The sequence below is a fragment of the Acinonyx jubatus genome, chromosome B1 (assembly GCF_027475565.1).
Source record: "Acinonyx jubatus isolate Ajub_Pintada_27869175 chromosome B1, VMU_Ajub_asm_v1.0, whole genome shotgun sequence".
In the NCBI taxonomy this organism is placed as follows: domain Eukaryota; kingdom Metazoa; phylum Chordata; class Mammalia; order Carnivora; family Felidae; genus Acinonyx; species Acinonyx jubatus.
The window spans coordinates 189676411-189697922 of NC_069382.1; the positions used below are offsets into that span (position 1 = coordinate 189676411).

At 42.4% G+C, this 21512-nt stretch overlaps 1 protein-coding gene across 1 annotated transcript in view; it reads left to right on the forward strand.

Annotated features, from left to right (window-relative positions):
* Positions 1 to 20837, forward strand: part of PROM1 (prominin 1) — a 162830-nt gene extending 141993 nt beyond the window's left edge. The window contains exon 26 of the mRNA XM_053217547.1: positions 20675 to 20837. Within this exon, the coding sequence (XP_053073522.1) occupies positions 20675 to 20690 (16 nt within the window). The 3' untranslated portion in view covers positions 20691 to 20837. The remainder of the gene's footprint in view (positions 1 to 20674) is intronic.
* The last annotated feature ends 675 nt before the right edge of the window (positions 20838 to 21512 follow it).

Below are 21512 nucleotides of genomic sequence, written 5' to 3' on the forward strand. Positions count from 1 at the left end.
TTCCTAGTATTTCAAACTAGAACCACATTGTAGCTGTCCGGTATTTTCTAATGACAAAATGCAATATAAATCAGTGCTACCCAAAGTATGGCCTGGATGGCCTGAGGAGCTGTGGGAATGCTAATTCTCAGACTCCACCCCAGATACACTGAATCCCAGTCTTTGAGGGTAACGCCCCAGAATGTGAATTCTAGTAAGCTTTTCCAGATGAGTCTGAAGCACAGTAACGCTGGCCAAGCAATATGTCAAGTCATCCTAAAGGAAACAGTCTTGATCCATTTAGAAAATAGCTATTGCCCAAGATGTACAGCTCAGTGGCACTGCAAGCTGCAGATTGTTGGCAGAGCATCAGCAGCTACGCACCTGCTGGGGAAATGGGAGAGATGGAGCTGGTCCAGAGTGGTCATGGAGTGGGGGAAGGGTTGCAGGGCTAACCACAGCCCCAAAGCCCACTGTCCGTCTGAAATGCCCATCTCCATTCCTTCCTGGGTAGGGGCTCCTGTACCCCCGTGTGCCTTTCCTGAGCTACTGCTACCACCCTCTGCGTCTGATCAGACACTCCCACTCCTTCTCTGTCCTCTTCTCGATGAGCATTTATGTCATTTCTCTCCCCCTCAACAAGATTTCAAACGCTGTGCACAAAGACCATGTCTTTAGGTTCTTTTGATTCCCATGGTCCTTTAGAGGCAGAACGGGCTGGTATCAGACACAGAAGCCTGGGTTCCCATATGGCTCTCCCTTGAGAAGGAGTACAAGCTTCTTTAGCTACATTCCCCCTCTGTAAAATGGGGAGGGGATTGCACCCACTTTATTGGCTGTATGATCAGCATCCAGCCCAGCACTGAGTAGGACTCAGTAAAAGGGAGCCAATGTGACCTGCCCATGGCAGCCTTCCAGTAAATAGATCAAGTTTCTTTCAGAGCTAGTGATCTTGTCCCTGTGGTTCAAGCAAAGGCTGGTCAACCTATTGTGAGACGTCATGAACAGGAGTCTTCACTCAGTTCAAAAAGGAAAGGAAAAGGAAGATGGCAGATTAAGAAGCATCAGGACCCACCTCCCTACTTAAACAGGAATTACACTGGCAGAATCTTTCTGATGAACTATTTTGGAACTCCAAATCTATTGAAGGCATGGCAAATTCCAAGGGAGTCTTGGATGGTAAATTGTGGTTAACTTCAGTAAATTTCATTTCTTAGCTCTGCGATTCCAACCCCCCTCATCCAAGTCTGATGACAGGTACCTGTGTATGTGTTCCTGGAGTGGCTGGTACAGACTTTGAGTGCCAGGAGGGGCCATAAGGACCCTATCCCTCAGACATCAGAGAGCTGTGTTCTGAGCACTGACTGCTGCTTCTAATCACAGAGGTGCAGTCATGGAAGGGGGCAGCCATTGTCACACTCCCTCCAAGGACCAGCTGCATTATGTTTGCACTGTCTTCTCTAAGGGGAATCTACAATGCTGATAACATGATCTACCCAACAATATTTTCCAATCAAGTCTTTTAAAGTCCATTCTACTTCGTGTCTAAAGAAGATGTGGTTTATATACGCAATGGAATACTACGCAGCAATGAGAAAGAATGAAATCTGGCTATTTGTAGCAATTTGGATGGAACTGGAGAGTGTTATGCTAAGTGAAATAAGTCAGGCAGAGAAAGATACCATATGTTTTCACTCATATGTGGATCCTGAGAAACATAACAGAAGACAAGGGGTGAGGGGAAGGGAGAAAAAAAGTTACAGAGAGGGAAGGAGGCAAACCATAAGAGACTCTTAAATACTGAACAAACTTAGGGTTGATGGGGGGTGGGGGAGAGGGGAATGAGGGTGATGGGCATTGAAGAGGGCACCTGTTGGGATGAGCACTGGGTGTTATATGGAAACCAATTTGACAATAAATTACATATAAAATAATTAAAGGTTATTACTAAATAAATAAAATCCATTTTACTTCTTGATAATGCCACCAGCTGAGAGTGAAAAGGAATATATAATGTCCACTGAATGTCATGTCCGTTAGCCCGCTGTCAAGGCCCCTCTGTCAGTATGTGGCTGTAAATATCCCAGATATACAAAATATGACAGAGCCTGGTCTCAAGTGCTACTATAGTGTGGCCAGAATCTTCCACCCCCTCAGAATAGCAATTTCAGTTATTGTGTCACAGGCCACAAGAAGCCACAAATTGCCACAAGATGGCAGCAGAGGGCACATGCAATCTATTTGCCTGGAAAGGTCATGGCCCTTGGAGCTCTAAGGGTTCTTGTTTACTCTTAGGAAGTCAGATCAGCTGCAAACAGGTACTGTCGTCCTGATAGGTAGGCCATTTCCCTCTGCTTGGCCTACAGATGGAGGATGGTCCTTTGGGCGCATCCAGTTAGGGGCAGGATTACTGCACGCGGTCCAACATGGATTGAGGTACCAATACTGTCCTTACGGTACTTACAGGCTAAAACAGCCACATTGTTACAGTCAGGCTCATCTCAGTTTGTGCCTTCCCATGGGCGTCCACATCGGGTACAAGAAGAGTTTCATCAAGCAACGGCTGTCCAGAACTCACAATTCCAGAGACGGGTGTTTTTAATATAAGTGCCATTCTTAACCACGAACTAGGTTGTTAGGTCCAAGAACAGATAATAAAGGCATGCCTGGTACTTAAGAGTACTGTCCACAGAAAGGGAAGTGGCTTTGAATTTAGCCCATCCGCTGATGGGCTCCTACCACAGTGGGAGAGTTGTCACTGGCACTGCAGGGCTGCTGTCACCCAGTAGACACATCACCTTAGAGTTGGGATGAGCCTTCAGTGACCCAGGCCCAGGAATCCTCAAGACCTTCCTGGGAGCCTTCTCCAGGTAGCAAAAGGCTCCCGTATGAGTCATCAAGGGAGATACAAGGGGTTCCTAGAGATGAGACACTACCTTCTTGTGTGAAGAGCATCTGTCCTTAGGACCTGACTGCTGTTCTGGAATGTTCCATTTCCATTTTTTATGAGAAATCTGCTTACCTTCCCAGAATCTGAGGGGGCCAGTGCAGGATGGGGACACCTGGACACAATGATAACTGGCAGTCCTCCCTAAAGCCACTCGCTCTCCACAAGTCCCCAATAGTAGGCCAGCAGCAGTGTGTCAAGTACAGCACAGTAGGGAGCCATATGGGCAGGAAGTCAGAGCCCAAGAAGTGACTCTGGGCAGAGGTACCTCCACTGCCAGAGGTGCCACTCAACACACTTCCCAGGGTCAGAATCCTGGATTCCAGCATGGTCCTTGGGGTTTATAGGCCCCGGGGTAGGTGACCTGTGGTGCTGCCTTTAACACACCTGCTACCCAGGTCCCAGGAAAACTTGGCAGATTTTCTGGTCCATTTGTACACAGGACTCAACCTCAACAAAATACCAGGATGAAGCACATATTGACTTCTATCCCCAAACAGTCGAACTAAGTCCAGGCTTCCCACTTGGCTTTTGGGGGCTGTAGGGGGAGTAACTTTTCCTTTCCTGTATCAGGACCAGATCTTCAAGCCACAGTCCACAAGTCCTCCTAAGACTGATTAGAGGCTGGTCCCTCAGGACTCTTCTCCTAAGTGGTTTCCACCTGCTCTTCCTGGGAGCCCATCAGCTTGAGGTCATGAGTGCAGTCACCCCTGAGGGAGGAAGACCTGTCCCATTACTGGCCCTGCCTTGGTGGCACTGAGTGTGAGCATCCAGGGTCCCTGTGGCAGGACAGGAAACGTGTTTGCTGGTCCTGGTGAGCTTGCACACAAATGACTTTTGACACTTTGGGCCAAAGAGATCGAGCAAAAGGCATTAGCCATATTCGAGACAGAATCTGCCAAAATGCGTAATCTGTTTAGCTGCAGTCACAAAGTCTGACAAGGTTGGGCTTCTAGAGGCATCAACTGAATTTCATTGATGATAATCCACTGTGGAAACCCCCATTTGGATTCATGTGAGGAAGAAATGAGTTTTCAATGTGCGAAGCCCTGAAGGTTGGGATGTTATTGTTACAGCAACTGTCGGTACCCAGCTGCCACACTCTGCTGGGTCACATATTCTAGCACCCTGTGAGTGGCTCATAATCTGACTAGGTATCTTAAAGGACTATCACCAAATATTTATCAGATTAATTCAGTTGATGGATTCAAGCTGATGGTGTTGACCTCCTCATCTCTAATATATACTCTTCCTCTCACATTTGGTGCATCAAAGTTTATATGTTTATGGGACAGTTTAAGCACAGACCAGTTGCTTGCTTTTAACAATCATTCCACCATTTGCTGGGAGGATTTAGGACATGCCTTGAGGGATGCATATATTATGGTCGGGGTCTAACTGCCTTGAATAAAATAGCTAAGAAAAATGCAAGAATGAAAAATCCGTGTTTTGTGTCCACTTGCAAATACATCCAGGTCTGTGAGCTCCTGAAAAATTGCAGTTTATAATCAGCACAGAGGAACCCTCGGAAGGACTTCTTTCTGCCTGTGAGAGCTCAAGTCGGACACCATCTGGGAGGCAGCTGGGAGGTTTTCTGACTGGTCCTTTAATAATATATATATTATATTATATATGTATATAATATAATATATATATTATATTGTTTAATGGTCTCCTGAAGTCATGCGTGCCATGCTCTAGAAGTTAGAGCTGGGAAAAACTTCAGACCTATTAAAGATAGTGACCATGTTTGTGTGGTCCATCTCCACACCCAATACCTCTCCATCTCCAATACCACCCTACCACACCTCCAGGTATCCCTGTTCCCTTTCTGCTTCTCTCCCTCTCCTTCCCCTCTTCCCCTGGAGCCACTCCAGGCCAGGCTGAAAGCCAGAGTCTTACCAGGACTTCTCCTCCTGAATTCTTCCAGAATTCTGCACTCAGGTGCCATCAGGCTTGGTCTGGAGTTATGGTATCACTCTTCATCTTATTATATCAGAGCAGAAAGAAGGCTGCACCTGGAGCAGGAGATCTAGTGCAACTGAGAGAAATGAGTTTGGGACTTTAGGGAAGTCGTTTAGGTCAGTTAGCTCCTTGTTAATTCTGTTTGAAATAACAGCCATTCCTGATGGTGTTGTGATAAGGTCTCACATAGCAAGGTGCAGTGAAGGCTTTAGAAATGACATGGTGCCATGTGGGAGTGTAGTATGATCACCAATCAAGAGAAAAGATATGGAAATATTCAAGGGAGAGGAAAAGCTCTTTACATCCCAATCTGTTTTTCCAGTATATGATCACCACATAGCTATGATATAGAGTCACCAATGCTCGTGAAAACAGTGAAATTGGGTCCCCCAATCACACCAAGAAGGCCATCAGCCTAAATAGGCCTGACTTGAACCATAAATAATCTGTTACAGAAGGTGGTTAGAACAAGTTTAAATCTCAGACAAAATAAATCTTTGAATTCATTCAGATGCTTTTTTTTTTTTAATTTTTTTAAATGTTTACTTATTTTTGAGATAGAGAGAGACAGAGCATGAGTGGGGGAGGGGCAGAGAGAGAGAAGACACATATCCCAACACAGGGCTTGAACTCACAAACCGTGAGATCATGACCTAAGCCAAGGTTGGATGCTTAACCAACGGGGCCACCCAGGTACCCCCAGATGATTGTTTTAAAGAGAAATTAAGAAAAGGTGACTGATGCTTTTCTGCTTTTAGGTCATTTGATGCTCACTGAAGAGGGCATCATGTTACTAAACCCAGCCTACCCCCCACCCCACTTCTTCCCCCAACCCTGGGGCTGAAGCCCTATTTTCTGTCCCTTCCTGCTGGCACACTCAGATGACACTGTCACTCTCAGAGCTCAGTTCTCCTATTTGAAAACTGTATTCGGTTCTGAAGACAAATCTGGATGGGCTGGTGACAAACTACTGGTCCCCTCACCTCCTCCCTGTCCAGAGTGCAGTTCCCAAGACTTTCCCATGTGAAGCTGGCAGCCTGTGTGGTCTCAGAGTTTTCTAACCACTGGACCCAAGGCCCCAGGGGAAGGGCTGTCAGGTGGGAGGAGTGGAGAGGATGTGGGGCTTGAAGGGAGGTATGACAGGGTACAAGAAGATCTTACTGATAAGCTTGTAAACAGATGTAAACTCATGCTCAAATGACAACAGGTAGCATTGTGGTTAATCCAATGCAAACAGATTACCAAATTCCCATTTCCTTTGTGGCACCTTTTGACAGCAGCCTAGGGTAAGGGCAAAGAATTTGTTAGAGTCTCCATGACCTGATTTGGAACCCTGGCTTCACCAGACACCAGCCGTCTGTGATCTTTCATTTCCTCCTCTGTGCATGTGGGTAAGACTAGCACCTCTCTGCTAAGCAGGGACTGAGTGAGCTCACAACACAAACTATGTGTAGTAATAGCGCTTGTGAGAGCTGCTGTCACCCTCACCAAATTGTTGTTCCAGCACTTTTAGTAAAGTGTGGGCACTGTGGGGAGGTCTGTCCAGGCTGTGGGTGTCATAGATGGTTCTCACGCTTGGAAAGATTGGGAGCCATTGGTCTGGATGTAGCCTCAGGTGAATCTAGAATGCCCTCCTGCCCACTTGCTTCCCTACCTTATCCATAACTTTCTTCCAGTGCAGACATGAAACCTACAGAGTCCCTCCCTGCTGGGGAACAGCTCTCCACATCTTTGAGAACAATTGTTCATCCTGCAAATCCAACCACATGTTTTAGGTAACTGGGCCTTTCACTCCAGAATCCTGCTCTTTGCCAGGGTGGAGGGGTCCAATGGCATTGGAACGTGACTCAAGCCCAATTTATCAAAGTCTCAGCCTGAGATTTCCACACTGCAGCTCAGCTCAGTGCTGCTGACACCCATGTTTCCGACCACATGGAGAAAAGCAGAAGAGAGAAATCAAAGCACGGATGCAGAGACAACTGAGATGTGGTGTGACCACAGAGTTTCCGGCCCAAACTCTGTCTGGGTGGTCTCCCAATGCATGCATCCCTGATTTAAGAAACTTCCACCAAATTCTCAACTTTCTTTGTTTTAATATGTTAAAAATAATTAGTTCCTATTACTGAAAGCAGAAGGTTCTTGAAAAACACAGAGTCCAATTCTATCCAAGGAATATATGCTAAGTTTTTTCTAAGGTGTCAAGCCAGAGATCTGGGCTGGAGATTCATTCCCAGGATGATGATAGTGGCAAGAATGTAAATGAACCCAATATAATGACAAGTCCACTGTAATAATAGTGATGTCTGTAAAAATTTAGGGAAACCCAGGTAAAGAACCATGGATTTTGTGTGTGTGTGTGTGTGTGTGTGTGTGTACGTGGGAACGGGAAATCAGAATGACTATTTGCCAAGTAGACAACGGTAGGATGGAGTTTTAGGACAAAAGTAACAGTTTGGCAGAGGTTGAGTCTCTGGAAATAGCCTGATATTTGGGCAGAAGAATGGATACTCAGGTGTAAATGGAGCCTAAGGATATGCCTAAAAGGAACAGAGGATACCGCACCAAATTTGGCTGGGATTAGGAAAAGTTCCTGTGTCACCCTCAGAAATCAGGACTCTATTTTGCGGAAAATGAAAATCATCTGTTGCTGAATGTTTGGATGTGACAGGTGTCATCACTAGAGCTATCATCTGATAGTGAGCCACAGACTAAACCAGCCCACCTTGAGGTCAGAAACCAACTCCTATTCACCTTTGATTCTCTAAACTGATATTAGCAACTGGCATAGAGCAGTTACTGAGTCAGCACTGAATAAACAACATTCCTTTTCCTCCAGCTGTTGAGTGTCCCTTAACCAGTTATAGGCTGTTAGGAAATTTTCTCTGCCTCTGGCTAGGTTAGGTGTTCCCACCCAGATCACCCCAGGCTTCCTTCCTACATAGCAATTACCTCTTTATTGTCATGGTTGAGATCCTTGTCGTTCCCCTTACTGTCTGCATCTCCTTGAGGACAAGGACCATGTCACCTTGACTGCATTCCAGGCAATGACAGAGAGAGCCTTGGACCCTAGGTGTCTCATGAGTGCTCTTTGGATGAATGGAATAATTAGTGAATGATAGAATGAATGGATGATTCAGTGGCAGAATGAATGAGGTCTGGTTAGAGGCCAACCCTGTTCTTGCTGGAGCCAACCAGTGTCTTATTCCCCTGCCCATCCCTGACTTCCCCTAAACAGCCCACAGCATTTGAGAAAGCTTTGCTTTCTGGGTGTGTGATCCACTTGTCCTGGGTGTGCTTTTCAGCTTAACATCTTCACCTCTCCCTGTGACAGAAGCTGCGTTTCATATGCCCACATGCATGGTGGCTCACCGAAGTAACACAGAGAAAGGGCCACTTGTCCTCTCCCTCTGCCAGCTTTCCATGGTGGCAACTAGCTCTCTTTGTAACACATGAAAATTCAAAAGGGCCACTAGCCTTTTTCTGAATGTCTCAGAAATATTATTCAAAAAATGTAGACTTCTTAAGCACGCTTAACCTGTTTTACAATGTTCTCCTTAAAAACAAAGATACGAAAAACCTGGAGGTGATCAATGAACTTGCTTCCTGGAGAGTTTGTTATAAAACACTAAAAAAAAAAAAACTGTAATGACATATAAGGCTGAAACAGCCCTATTACTTGTAGGGGGAAAAAAAGCCTGATACTCTAAGACTTTTGACTTACTACAAACAGCAATTTCATATGGTTTAAAATGGTATCAAAAACGTGCATTTCTTTTTAGATGGGTTTAGAATAGAAACGAAGCATTGTACATGACTTCTAACAACATGGGTTCAATATTATGGGGTGTGAATCTGGACGTCTTATTAAGGTAAACACTTTATAGGCTTTCAGTTCTCATTAATGCCAAGTACTCTCAACCTTTCACTGTCTCTTATTTTTATAAAGGAAAACTTTAGCATTATGTATTATTTGATTTGCTGAACAGGAATTCCGAAATCTCATGACTAATGAGGATTTTAAATTTGGAATGCAAATACCATTCAGTTGAGCTAAGATAAACACATTTTGCCCGACTGGTTAGATCTTAGCTAAGATTTTTCAGACGATTTCCTCATTTTCTGACAATAAATTTTTAGTGCACATGACTTGACCCAACAAATTAATATTGCTTTGATGCACTGACTCAGCATTTTCTTAGTGCATTCATGTGGTCACTTTTGAAGGATGGACTGTTTTGTTTGCTTGTTTTTGCTATGTTCTTGTTTTTGTTTTTTGTTTTTTTAAGCAAATTTGGCCTGGTATTATTGCAGCCAAAGCTCAACTCACAAACCAAATTGCACCCACTGAGGAATCTCTCGTATCTGCACCCTAAGGTGCCGTCCTCCTAAGTCAAAGAATGATATTGCAGTAACAAACACATGAGAGTTAAAACTAGCTTTTAAACTTGAAGTCAACTGCCAGACCAGACTACACGAGACATGCATTCAACAATCAGCCTTAACCTTTGTGTGTTACCAATTGTATTCAGACTTTATGAAACCCCCACAGAAACCTGACAACCATCATTTAAATCATTGATGAAAAGAATGACATAACACTAATCTGATCATGAGAAAAACACCAGGTGAACTCCAAAAGGGACACCTTCTCAGAACACCTGCCCAGTCCTCCTGAAAACTCTCAAGGTCATCAGAAACAAGGAACAGCTGAGAAACCATCCAGTCAAAGAAGTCTATGAAGTCAGGACTGCTAACTGTGATGTGGAACATTGGCCGGCATCCTGGACAGAAAAGACCATGAGAGGTTGAAAACTTATGGTCACAATAAAACCATGAGTGTTTATAACAGCTATTTATTTATTTTTCCAAAACATGGGAGCAACTGAGACGTCCTTAAGTAGGTAAACATATAAGTGAACTGTGGTGAATCCAGATGTTAGAATATTATTCAGCGCTAAAAAGAAATCAGCTCTGAAGCCATGAAAAGACACAGAAGAACCTTAAAAGAATAAAGTTAGTGAAAGAAGCCAATCTAAAAAAACTAAATTCTGTATGATTCTGACTATATGACTTTCTGGAAAAGGCAAAACTATGGAGTCTGAAACAAGATCAGTGATTAGCAGATGTTATGGAAGAAGGAGGGATGAATAGGTGGCACACAAAGAATTTTTAGGGCAATGAAACTATTCTGAGACCATATTGGTGGATACATTATCATTATATCTGTCGAAACCCATGGCACATAGAACACCAAGAGTGGACTACACTGTAAACTATGGACTGGAAACATTGACCATGATGTGTCAATGTGGGTTCAAACACTGTAACAAATGTACACGTCAGTGCTGGATGTTGACAATTAGGGTGTCTGTATATGTGTGAAGATGGGAGGTATATGGAAATTCTATGTACTTTCTAGCCATTTTGCTGTGAACCTAAAGCTGCCTTAAAAAATACTGTATTAACAACTTTAAAAACAATATTAAGGGGGTGCCTGGGTGGCTCAGTCAGTTGAGCATCTGACTTCAGCTCATATCATGATCTCACAGTTCATGAGTTCGAGCCCCACGTTGGGCTCACTGCTATCAGTGCAGAGCCCACTTTGGATCCTCCGTCCCCCTCTCTCTCTGCCCCTCCCCTGCCTGTGCTCTCTCTCTCTCAAAAATAAATAAGCATAAGAAAATAATAAAAAAGAACATTAAGTGAATTCTAAAGAGTTTGAATAATGTATGGACTTTAATAATAATGTATCAATATCAGCCCCCAAATTTTTATATATGTACCATAATAATATAAGAGAATAATGATAGGGCAACCTGAGTGAGACGTGGGGCAGGGGTCCTTTTTTTTTCCTATTTTTTTCTATAAATCTAAAACTTTAATTTTTTTACTTTAATAGAATAAGAGGACAACAGGGAGAGTTTTTAAACGTATAAGTACATTATTTCATTTTTAAAATACTGGAAGTGTCTATCATATACGAGATTTAAAATGTGTGTCAATCCACAGTCAAGGCACTTTCTGTACGTATTGCATTGGAGCATAAAACAGTTCTATGAAGTAGGCATAATTCTCCCTCATATGCAGCTGAGATATTTACTTCCCAGGTTGAAGTAACTTGTCTAGAAAGATCTTTACCTTTGGTGTAGTTTAGTTCCTACATGTGTAAAATGGAGGTAATAATAGGGTTGTTGTACAAATAAAGCGAGGTGACCTTTCAAAATGGTGCTTGAAATGTAGAGGCGCTGTGACCATGCTTATATACCGCCGTCATCACCATCTTCATCATCATCATCATTATCACCACCATCACCATCATTAGGTAGCTATCTTGAGAGGAAAACACTCCATCAGTATCTTTAACTTATCTTTCTGCAAAGGCAAAATGTGGACGATGTCTCACAAATTTGAGGAAAGAACGAGAGAACTTTATTAGGAGAATATTTCTAACTAAATCCCCAACAGAGACAATCTTGATGACATGGGGGCTGTGTTTAGATTTCTGGTCTCTCACACTCTTTTGTCTGGTTTCTTCTCTGTACCCTTGTTTCTACTTCCCATCTCCACTGGGGGATTGGTTGGCCAAAGACAAAGCCTTTCTCAGATCAATGAAAGACACATGACCCTGAGCTACACATGCTATTTGCTTTCCTTTTTCCCAAGGGTTATTTAATCTGAATCTAAATGTGAAATCTTTAGTGTAAGTCCCATTCCTTATACAGGTTCACTTTCTTGTGTAAAGCTTGTGGATTCTCTAAGGTATGAGTTTGCTCACTCTTCTGGGTAAAAATATAGAAATAGAAATAGAAATAGTCAAATAGAAATAGAAATACAGAAATAGTCAAAAGCCCCATCTGGGTTGAAATGACTTCTGAGGCTGTCTCTGGGCTCAGCAGGAGTGCCCTGCACAGCCTATTGGCAGTCTGCCAAGGACACTGGAAGGGAAAGTGAGGGATCCTGGGTTGAATTTTTGTCATCCTCAGCTTATGAAACAAAACCCTCAGCTTTGCATTCAAGACCTCTCTTTGACTTTGAGATCTTATCCACCTTCTCCTGTCACAAACCTTCTCCTTAGGCAACTAGTTTACTTACTGATCCTCAAACAGATTAGGAACAGTTCTGTCCCATGAATCTGATATGGCTTCCCTAATTAGCGAAGTCCTACCTAGCCTGAAGGAAGTCATTCTCCAGAGGGTAGCCAACTAACCCACAGCTGCGAATTCCAATATAATTCATTATCTGCCTTTGTCCCCATTAAATGAGAACCTGCTGAAATGTAGATTGGTTGTTTTTGTCCACTTTTTCACCTTCTGTGGATAACAGAAGCCCCTTTTCTGGTTGAAAACTGTCCATCCTCCACTCCCTGTGCTTCTGGTGGGCTGTCCATCATGTGTCTCTGCTCCCTGCAACAGACTCAGTGAAATGTACCAGGGATGGTCTATCAGAGTTCTTCTGGGCATTCATATGGTGCTAGGGATGAAAGGTCATGTTCTGTTCTATGACAAATGGAAGGGACCTGCCTGAGGATGAAGCTAGACGGCAGAGAGTGCACAGAAGAGAAAGCAAGAATGTGAGAGAGACAGAGTCTGAGATTCAGAAAAAAAAAAAATGGAGACACAGAGAAGAGACTTTTAAACCTTTGAATCTATGTGTATCTGAACCAACCTTACTCCTACAACTGCCCAGTCAAATGTTTTTGTCTTTGAAGCCAGTTGAAGTTGAGGGTTTCAACTCATTACTTCAACAATTCTGATGAAAGCACCTACTATACCTACTATATGCCAGGAACTTCTGTGGATAATAAGGACAAGGAGGTACATAGGACAGCATGGCAGGGTCTTCTCCACATAATGTAGAATTGAGACAGATTCAGGTCTCAGAATCATAAGACAATGTCCAAAATACTCTGCTGGGAGGTTAACCAACAACAGACCCACAATCATTTCAGGCTCTGCCATTCAGAGGTTGGCAAAAAGCACTTGGCCACCCAAACCTCATGTTCATCTCTGTACCATGAGACTCCAAGGTGATCCCACATTTCTCCTGTGGAAAAAAGGGGATAAGTCTTTACATAGTCAGTCAGCTGAAGGCAGGTTTCCCCTTGGTCCTGGAAGCACGGGGAGGTGGAGGGATTCTGCTGTGGACAGCCTTGCTCGGGCCCCAAACCTCTTCAGTCTCTCCAGTGCACTGTGGTACAAGTGCACCATTTTCCCAGGATTTCCATGTGAAATAATAGCACAGCCTCAGCACAATGCTGGCACATTGCATACACTAACTGGGAGTGATGGTCTATTTCTCTCCATGAATATCTACAAAAGGGTGGGGGGCGTAGACAAGGATGAAGAGACCAATGGCACCAACAGGGAGGTGATGACATTTGAGCTGGATCTTGAAGGATGAGCAGGTGTGTGCTTGGTAAAGCAGGACTGGAAGGGCATTCCAAGTAAGGGGAACAGTGGGATCAAGGCTGGAAGGGAGCAAGCAAGTGCACCAAGTATTCAGGAAATGTTGGTTGGGGAGTTGAGTGTGGCCAGATATGTGTGTGTGTGTGTGTGTGTGTGTGTGTGTGTGTGTGTGTCTGTAAGACTTTGGAAAGACAGGCTGAGCCAACAGGGGAAGTTACACAGCCTGGTCTCACGTTGTGCCACCTGTTTGTAATACAAGATCAAGGCGGAATTTGAGATCACAGGAAGGCAGAAGATCCATGAGAAGCCATTGGGTGAAGTTCCATGTTCTCTGCCAAAGCTTAGAGACCCTTCCCAGAAAAGATCCTGGAGTCCATGTGTTTCCTTCTAAATTTGCTTTGTATTCTGACCTACAGCCTTCCTCCAAGCAGTATCTGATTGCCTTCTGTGACCAAGATGAATTTCTCGTTTTTTAGGTGGTCACCTTGAACTATATCTTTCTTTGGAACAAAGTTGCTTTATGTTGCCCTTGTTCAAATAACCCTGCAAATCTGCCTTTATGGAGATCAGGGGTTTAAACAGTGGTGACCAAGATAATAGAGATGGCCCCTAATGAACAATTTTACAAAAGGCCTGGAGTTTGGGGACATAGCCACCTCCAGTGGAATTCATGAAGAGACTGTTTGAAAAACTGAGTGCACAAGTCAACATCCATGTCTCCGTGACCTTGTAATTCTCAAACAAGTGAATCTTGAATAAAATAAAACCACAGTTACGACTTTTGATCTGTATATCATTGGAACATATTACTACGTTAGGAAGATATGAGTTAAATGCCAATCCAATTTCATATCAACATCTGGATTTCAGGCATTTGGAAATTCAGAAAGTCTCACAATGCTGATCCCCACCCTCAAGTGTACTCAGCCAATGGAACTGAGAGTTGACATTTAGAGAGGCAGACGATCTCTAGTTCACCACAGTCCACAAAATTCTCCATTGTGCTGTGTCAAGGAAAAAGATCAGATGTCATTTGCCATCAATTCAGTGACAGCTTTAGGTAAAATGGGCATCACAGGGCTTGGCAGCTATGATAATTCTGTTGTTGTTTATAACTCTTCCCAGGAATATTGCTGCTGGAATCCTCATCCCATCAAGGAGGGCCTTTGCAAGGCCCTCTTCCTATTGTGGCCACTAGGGGAAAGAGAGGGCTTGAGGGAAGCAGGTCTAATGTCTGCGTGTACTCCCCCCCCACATCCCCCCCCACACAAGATTACACCATCCACTTTCCCTGTAGGAACTAGCTCCCTCCCGAGGGGTGTGGCTAGGAGGAGTGTGATAAAGATTGATAGATATGTGTGCTGTAAAATCCATCTGCCTGGGCTTCTATAAGAAGGGCTGTCCCTGCCTGGCATGGCAGAGGAGACAGCTGTAAGCGTACAACTCACTCTCCCATCTGGGATTGCAGTGGACCTGCATACTGAGAACAAGGTAAGAGCCTGGCTCTTTTAAGAGTTTCACTACCTGCCCCCATCCTCCTTCTAGCTCCTCAGAGGACCTCAGGATCCTAAGTCTGGAAGCCATCAGGGACACTTAGGGGTTGAGTCCCAATACCCTGATGAATTAGGGGATATTCATCTGGTGTACTTAGTTCCCCACCAACCTTCATTCGGGAGCCCACGTACCTGAGACTGTCTCCCTTTCTCAATCCTCAAAAGACAGAAGACTGTCTCCCTTATGCAAACAAAATTCTGAATTTATTTTTATGGTAGAGCACTGTAAATGGATTTTAATGTATTTTTAAAGTGAATCCACAATAATATGGATCATCTTATCATCTAAACCAAAGCAAATCCTGAGTAGTTCATAGTTTTCTTATTTGTTGCCAATATTTTCTGAAAAATACAATAAGTTTAAGGCAACCATCAATCAAGTGATGGCATTCAGAACCAGAAAGATATGGTCTGGCTGCCTGTCCCATCTTTGTCACTTGTCCATTGGGGGATCTTGTGTGATATGAGCCTTAACTGTCATATCTGTTACTTGGGGGTGATTTTTTATTACCTATGAGGCATAGCTCTTGAGTGGATTAAACAAGGTGAGAATCAAATGCCAGTCAAGGGCATAGCATGTAGTAGGGATCAAATACAAAGACAAATGCTATTTTTCTTCTTTCAAGTGTAGTTTTTTTACTGGCTACCTGATAAAATCCATGAGGTTTAATGTACTGTTTAAGGTGATGCGTTTTTTTTTTCCTATGTCTCCCATTCCCCTACCCACCTCCTGTCTAGCAACCATCATTTTGTTCTTGGTATTTGAGTCTGTTTTTTGTTTGTCTCTTTTTTTCTTTGTTTGTTCATTTGTTTTGTTTCTTAAATTTCACACATGAGTGAAATTGTATAGCATTTGCCTTTCCATCAGATGTATTTCACTTAGCATTATCCCCTCCAAATCCATCGATGTTACTGCAATGGCAAGATCCCATTCCTTTTTTATGAGTGTGTAACATTTTGTTGTATATACACACTCTATCTTCTTGATCCATTTATCTATGGATGGACACTTGGATTGCTTCCATATCTTAGCTATTGCAAATAATGCTGCAGTAGGAGCACCTGGGTGGCTCAGCCACTTAAACATCCCACTTCGGCTCAGGTCATGATCTCACGGTTCATGGGTTGAAGCCCCATGTCAGGCTCTGAGCTAATAGCTCAGTCTGGAGCCTGCTTCAGATTCTGTCTCCCTCACTCTCTGCCCCTCCCCCACCTATGCACACACTCTCTCCTGCTCTGTCTCTCTCTCTCAAAAATAAATAAATACACTCTAGCTTCAACTGTCTCTGACTGACCTATTTCACTTATAATACACTCTAGTTCTATCCATGTTTTTGCAAATGGCAAGATTTCATACTTTTTGATTGCCAAGTAATACTCCATTGTAAATATATATATGTGTGTGTGTGTGTGTGTGTGTATATATATATATACCACATCTTCTTTATCCAATCATCCATCGATGGACATTTGGGCTCTTTCCATACTTTGGTTATTATAGATAGTGCTTCTATAAACGTGGGGGTGCATGTGCCCCTTTGAAGCAGCAGACCTGTATCCCTTGGATAAATACCTGGTAGTGCAATTGCTGGGTCATATGGTAGTTCCGTATTTAATTTTTTGAGGAACCTCCATACAGTTTTCCATAGTGGCTGCACCAGTTTGCATTCCCATCAGTAGTGCAAAAGGGTTCCTCTTTTTCTTCATCCTCACCAATATCTGTTGTTGCCTGAGTTGTTCATTTTAGCCATTCTGACAGGTGTAAGGTGGTATCTCATTGTGGTTTTAATTTGCATTTCCCTGATGATGAATGATGCTGAGCATTTTTTCATGTGTCTGTTAGCCATCTGGATGTCTTCTTTTGAAAAGTGTCTATTCATGTCTTTTGCCCATTTCTTCACTGGATTATTTGTTTTTTGGGGTGTTGATTTTGATAAATTAAATATCTTCTCTCATTCTGTCAGTTGCCTTTCAGTTTTTTGAATTGTTTCCTTCGCTGTGCAGAAGTTTTTTATCTTAATGAGGTCCCAATAGTTCATTTTTGCTTTTGTTTCCCTTGCCTCTGGAGATGTGTTGAGGAAGAAGTTGCTGCGGGCAAGATCAAAGACGTTTTTGCCTGCTTTCTCCTCGAGGATTTTGATGGCTTCCTGTCTTACATTGAGGTCTTTCATCCATTTTGAGTTTATTTTTGTGTCTGGCGCAAGAAAGTGGTCCAGGTTCATTCTTCTGCATGTCGCTGTTCAGTTTTCCAAACGCCATTTGCTGAAGAGATTGTCTTTTTTTTTTTTTTCCCATTGGATATTCTTTCCTGCTTTGTCAAAGTTAGTTGGTCATACATTTGTGGGTCCATTTCTGGGTTCTCTATTCTGTCCCGTTGATCTATGTGTCTGTTTTTGTGCCAGTACCATACTGTCTTGATGATTACAGCTTTGTAATACAGCATGAAGTCTGGAATTGTGATGCCTCCAGTTTTGGTTTCTTTTCCAAGATTGCTTTAGCTATTGGAGGTCTTTTCTGGTTCCATACAAATGTCAGGATTATTTGTTCTAGCTCTGTAAAGAATGCTGGTGTTATTTTGATAGGGATTGCATTGAATATGTAGATTGCTTTGGGGAACTAGAGTGTATAATGCTAAGTGAAATAAGTAAGTCAGAGAAAGACAAATGTCATATGACTTCACTCATATGTGGAATTTAAGATACAAAACAGATGAACATAAGGGAAGGGAAGCAAAAATAATGTAAAAACAGAAGGGAGACAAACCATAAAAGATTCTTAAATACAGAGAACAAAACTGAGGGTTGCTGGAGGGGTGTTAGCTGAGGGGATGGGCTAAATGGGCAAGGAGAATTAAGGGGGACACTTGTTGAGATGAGCACTGGGTGTTGTGTAAGTGATGAGTCACTAAATTCTATTCCTGAAATCGTTATTTTTTTAGCATTTATTTATTTTTGAGAGACAGAGACCGAGCACAAGCGGGGGAGGAGCAGAGAGAGAGGGAGACAGAATCTGAAGCAAGCTCCAGGCTCTGAGCTATCAGCACAGAGCCTGACATGGGGCTCAGACCCACAAATGTGAGATCACGACCTGAGCCAAAGTCAAACTTTTAAACGACTGAGCTGCCCAGGCTCCCCTTCCTGAAATCATTATTACACTATATGTTAGCTGACTTGGATTTAAATTTTTAAAAATTAGATAATAAAGTAATTTATTTCTCATAAAATAAATAAATAAAATAAAATCCATCTGCTCTCCACAGGGATGAGATAGCACCACTAAGGTTATTTATTCAATCATGGTTCCATAGAACAATGCCAGGAAGCCAATTGATTCATTATAAATACTGGAAAAATGTCCAAGTTTTTTTGGTAACTGAGCTTTCATTATTTTTATTATTTTGCTTTTATGATTGCTATCATTAAATAGGAACTTTGAGATAATCATATTTATTCCAGAGAAACATGTTTTGTATAAACCATTGAGAGAATGTTTGACCATATTTAAAGAAAATAATGTAACCATTTAAAAATGTCTAAATTGAGAGAAATCAATACTAGAAATTTTCTTTAAGGTTGAACATTTGTGTACTAATTAAATTTCAAAGTCTAAAATAGTGAGCCAATTTTTCTCTTAAGTATTTTGTAAGAGCCTCTGTTGCCTATATTTTACAATATCACCAACAGTTTGGGGGTTAAATCATATTAATTTGACCTTTGTTTTGTTTTAAATATATACACGATATTATCTGTAAGTAATAAAGGTCTAAGGATAAAATACAAAAAGAAAAAAAAAGACAACAAAGTGTTGGCAAGGATGTAAAGAAATTGGAACCCTTGCACATTATTGGTGGGAATGCAAAATGGTGCAGCCACTATGGAAAACAATTTTTTTTAATTCCTCAAGAAATTAAAAATATAACTACCATATGATCCAGCTATTCCATTCATTTCTGGATATTTCCCAAGAGAATTGAAATCGGGTCTTGAAGAGATATTAGGACTCTCATGTTCACTGTGGCACTATTCACTAGAGTCAAGGCATGGAAACAATCCAAATGTCCAACAGGTGAATAGATAAGGAAAAAATAGTGTATACATACTCTGGAATATATTTCAGCCTTGAAAAAGGACATTTTGCAATAGACATTAGTATCAATGAACCTTGAGGACATTATGTTAAGTGGAATAAGCCAGTCACAGAAAGACAAATACTGCATGAGTCCACCTATATGAAGGAATGACACTACATCCTAGATATGAATTTCTCTGTTTGCAGGACTAGAAATGATCATGAGTGTCTGCATCAGTGAATTTGTTGCTACCTTCCAGGAAGCTGCGTGGATCTTACAACTGATCATGTTTAACCTGCTAAATACCTTTGTGCTAAATTGATTTGTGACTTACATTTAGCAAATTTATAGGTCTTCATTAAATCTATTCATGCCAAAAATAATAACAATAAATTAAAAAGTAAACATTTTTAAAAAATCCTTTAAAAACAAATAATCCTGCAATAAACATAGGGGTGTATATATCTTTTCAAATTAGTGTTTTCATTTTCAGTGGTAAATACCCAGTAGTGCAATTACTGGATCATATGGTAATTCTATTTTTAATTTTTGAGGAACCTCTGTACTGTTTTCCATAGTAGCTACACCAATTTGCATTCCCACCAACAATACACAACGGTTTCTTTTTCTCCACTTTCTTGCCAGCACTTTTCTTGTCTTTTTTATTCTAGCCATTCTGACAGGTATAAGATGTAAGATATGATTTTGATTTGCATTTCCCTGATGATGAGTGATGTCGAGCATCTTTCCGTTGTTTGTTAGCCATTTGTCTTCTTTGGAAAAATGATTATTCAGGTCCTCTGTCCGTTTTAAGTTCTTAAGGTCACCCTTTCTAGTAGATGGTTTATTTTTAAAAGCACTGGTCAAGAGCTTTCTACCCGCCCAGAACTGTACCAAAACAGGGCTCCAGAAATTGAGACGGCATCATCCTTCCCTTCAATTTCCTAGTCTAAACATTCTGGCAGAAATTCACCCCATCCACCCTGATTCACTTAGCCCATTCAGATTAGATAAATTCTGCTCCTTTATGCCTTTCTTTGGGTTCTTACTACACCTCAAATGCCCAGCCTCACAAACCCATTTATCTCAGAGTGTCTGAACTCCACCCATGTTGAATTTTGAGTCAATCATTACCTTTCTTGTCACTTGCCATGTCCACTATCATTACATGGTCTAATGACATCATATAAACCTATACTACAAATCTAGTACACAGAGCTATAAGAGAGTCTCAAGCATTGCATCCAATACCTCAATATCCAGTTGACAAAACCAAGACCTGGAGGGGAAAGATGATTTGCACAAGATCATGTTAAAGACAGAGTTGGGACAGACTTCCGGTTAATGTCATTCAAATTGACCAAAGAGTTCTATCTAAGAGGTTAAGATATGAGACTTTCTTATTCAACTTGGTTAATTCAAAATCTGGTTTGGTGCATGGCATACAGTAGGTGCTTCTTAAGTGAATAAGTAAATGAAGAAGTGAGTGAGCAGATGCAGGAATAGTGAATGAGGGATGAGATTTAATTTGGCTTAGACATGGTGAATGAAGGAAGAAAGAGTGGGAGGTTTTGACATTCAGGACTCAAGCAGAAATGTGAATAGAAGGACTGCTGGTCTGGTAATTCCGGGAGCCAGAATTCCTGATCTCACTCCTAATCAGGCAGAAATGTGTCAGGGTGGAGAGAGGGTCATCTTGCACCCCTGTGTTGCTGAACTACAGCCAGGCACTGACTCACCTGCTTTTGCCAAACAGGTTCCCGCCAAGCTGAAGCCATGAGGTTCCACAGCCTCACCCTGCTTTCCTTCCTCCTCCTGGTTGCTCAGGCACACTTAGTGGAAGGCCAACAGGAATTATGGAAAAGGCAAAGCAGCACTGAAGCCAAGGATGAATGGATCCCTCTGGGTAAGCCTCAAATTGTGCAGAGAAGATGGCCAGAAAGGCACGTGGTCAGGGGCGTAATTGTTACTCGAGACCAAGCCACATGTTATTTGACTGTGGCTGATCAGAAGGAAGGCATTGCCCTGATGGTGGAGTGCACCCGACTGGACCACAGGTTTTCTTGTGTCTTTGCTGGCAACCCAACCTCCTGCATATCATGTTTTAGAAATGACATAATCTACTGGAGGCAAATTGTCCAGAACTTACGCTGGCAAAACAACATCTGTGAGGACTCCAAGATGGTCCTGAGGACCAGGGTGTGCAGTTGGAGGTTTCCAGAATCCAATCTGAAGCTGGTGTACTCCTCTCTGATCCACGATCCCAGCTATTCTAATGTGGAGGGCAACCCCTGGTGTCGTATCTTTGTCAGAGGAGACACTGATGCAAGCTCCAAAGATGTCAAACACTACCATCCCGTGCAACGGACCCAAACCATACCTCCTTTCCCTACCAAGGTGATCCCCGTCCCACAGACCACTCCCACAGTGCCCATTGTTAATGAAGAAACCACCACCCCTGAGGATTTGGTTGAGGAAGAGACCACCACTACACAGCAGACCACAGTCAGAGAGACCACCCCAGAACAAACCACCCCCACAGAACTGTTGGTTATGGAAGGGGCCATCACAACACGACCAACCACGATCAGAGA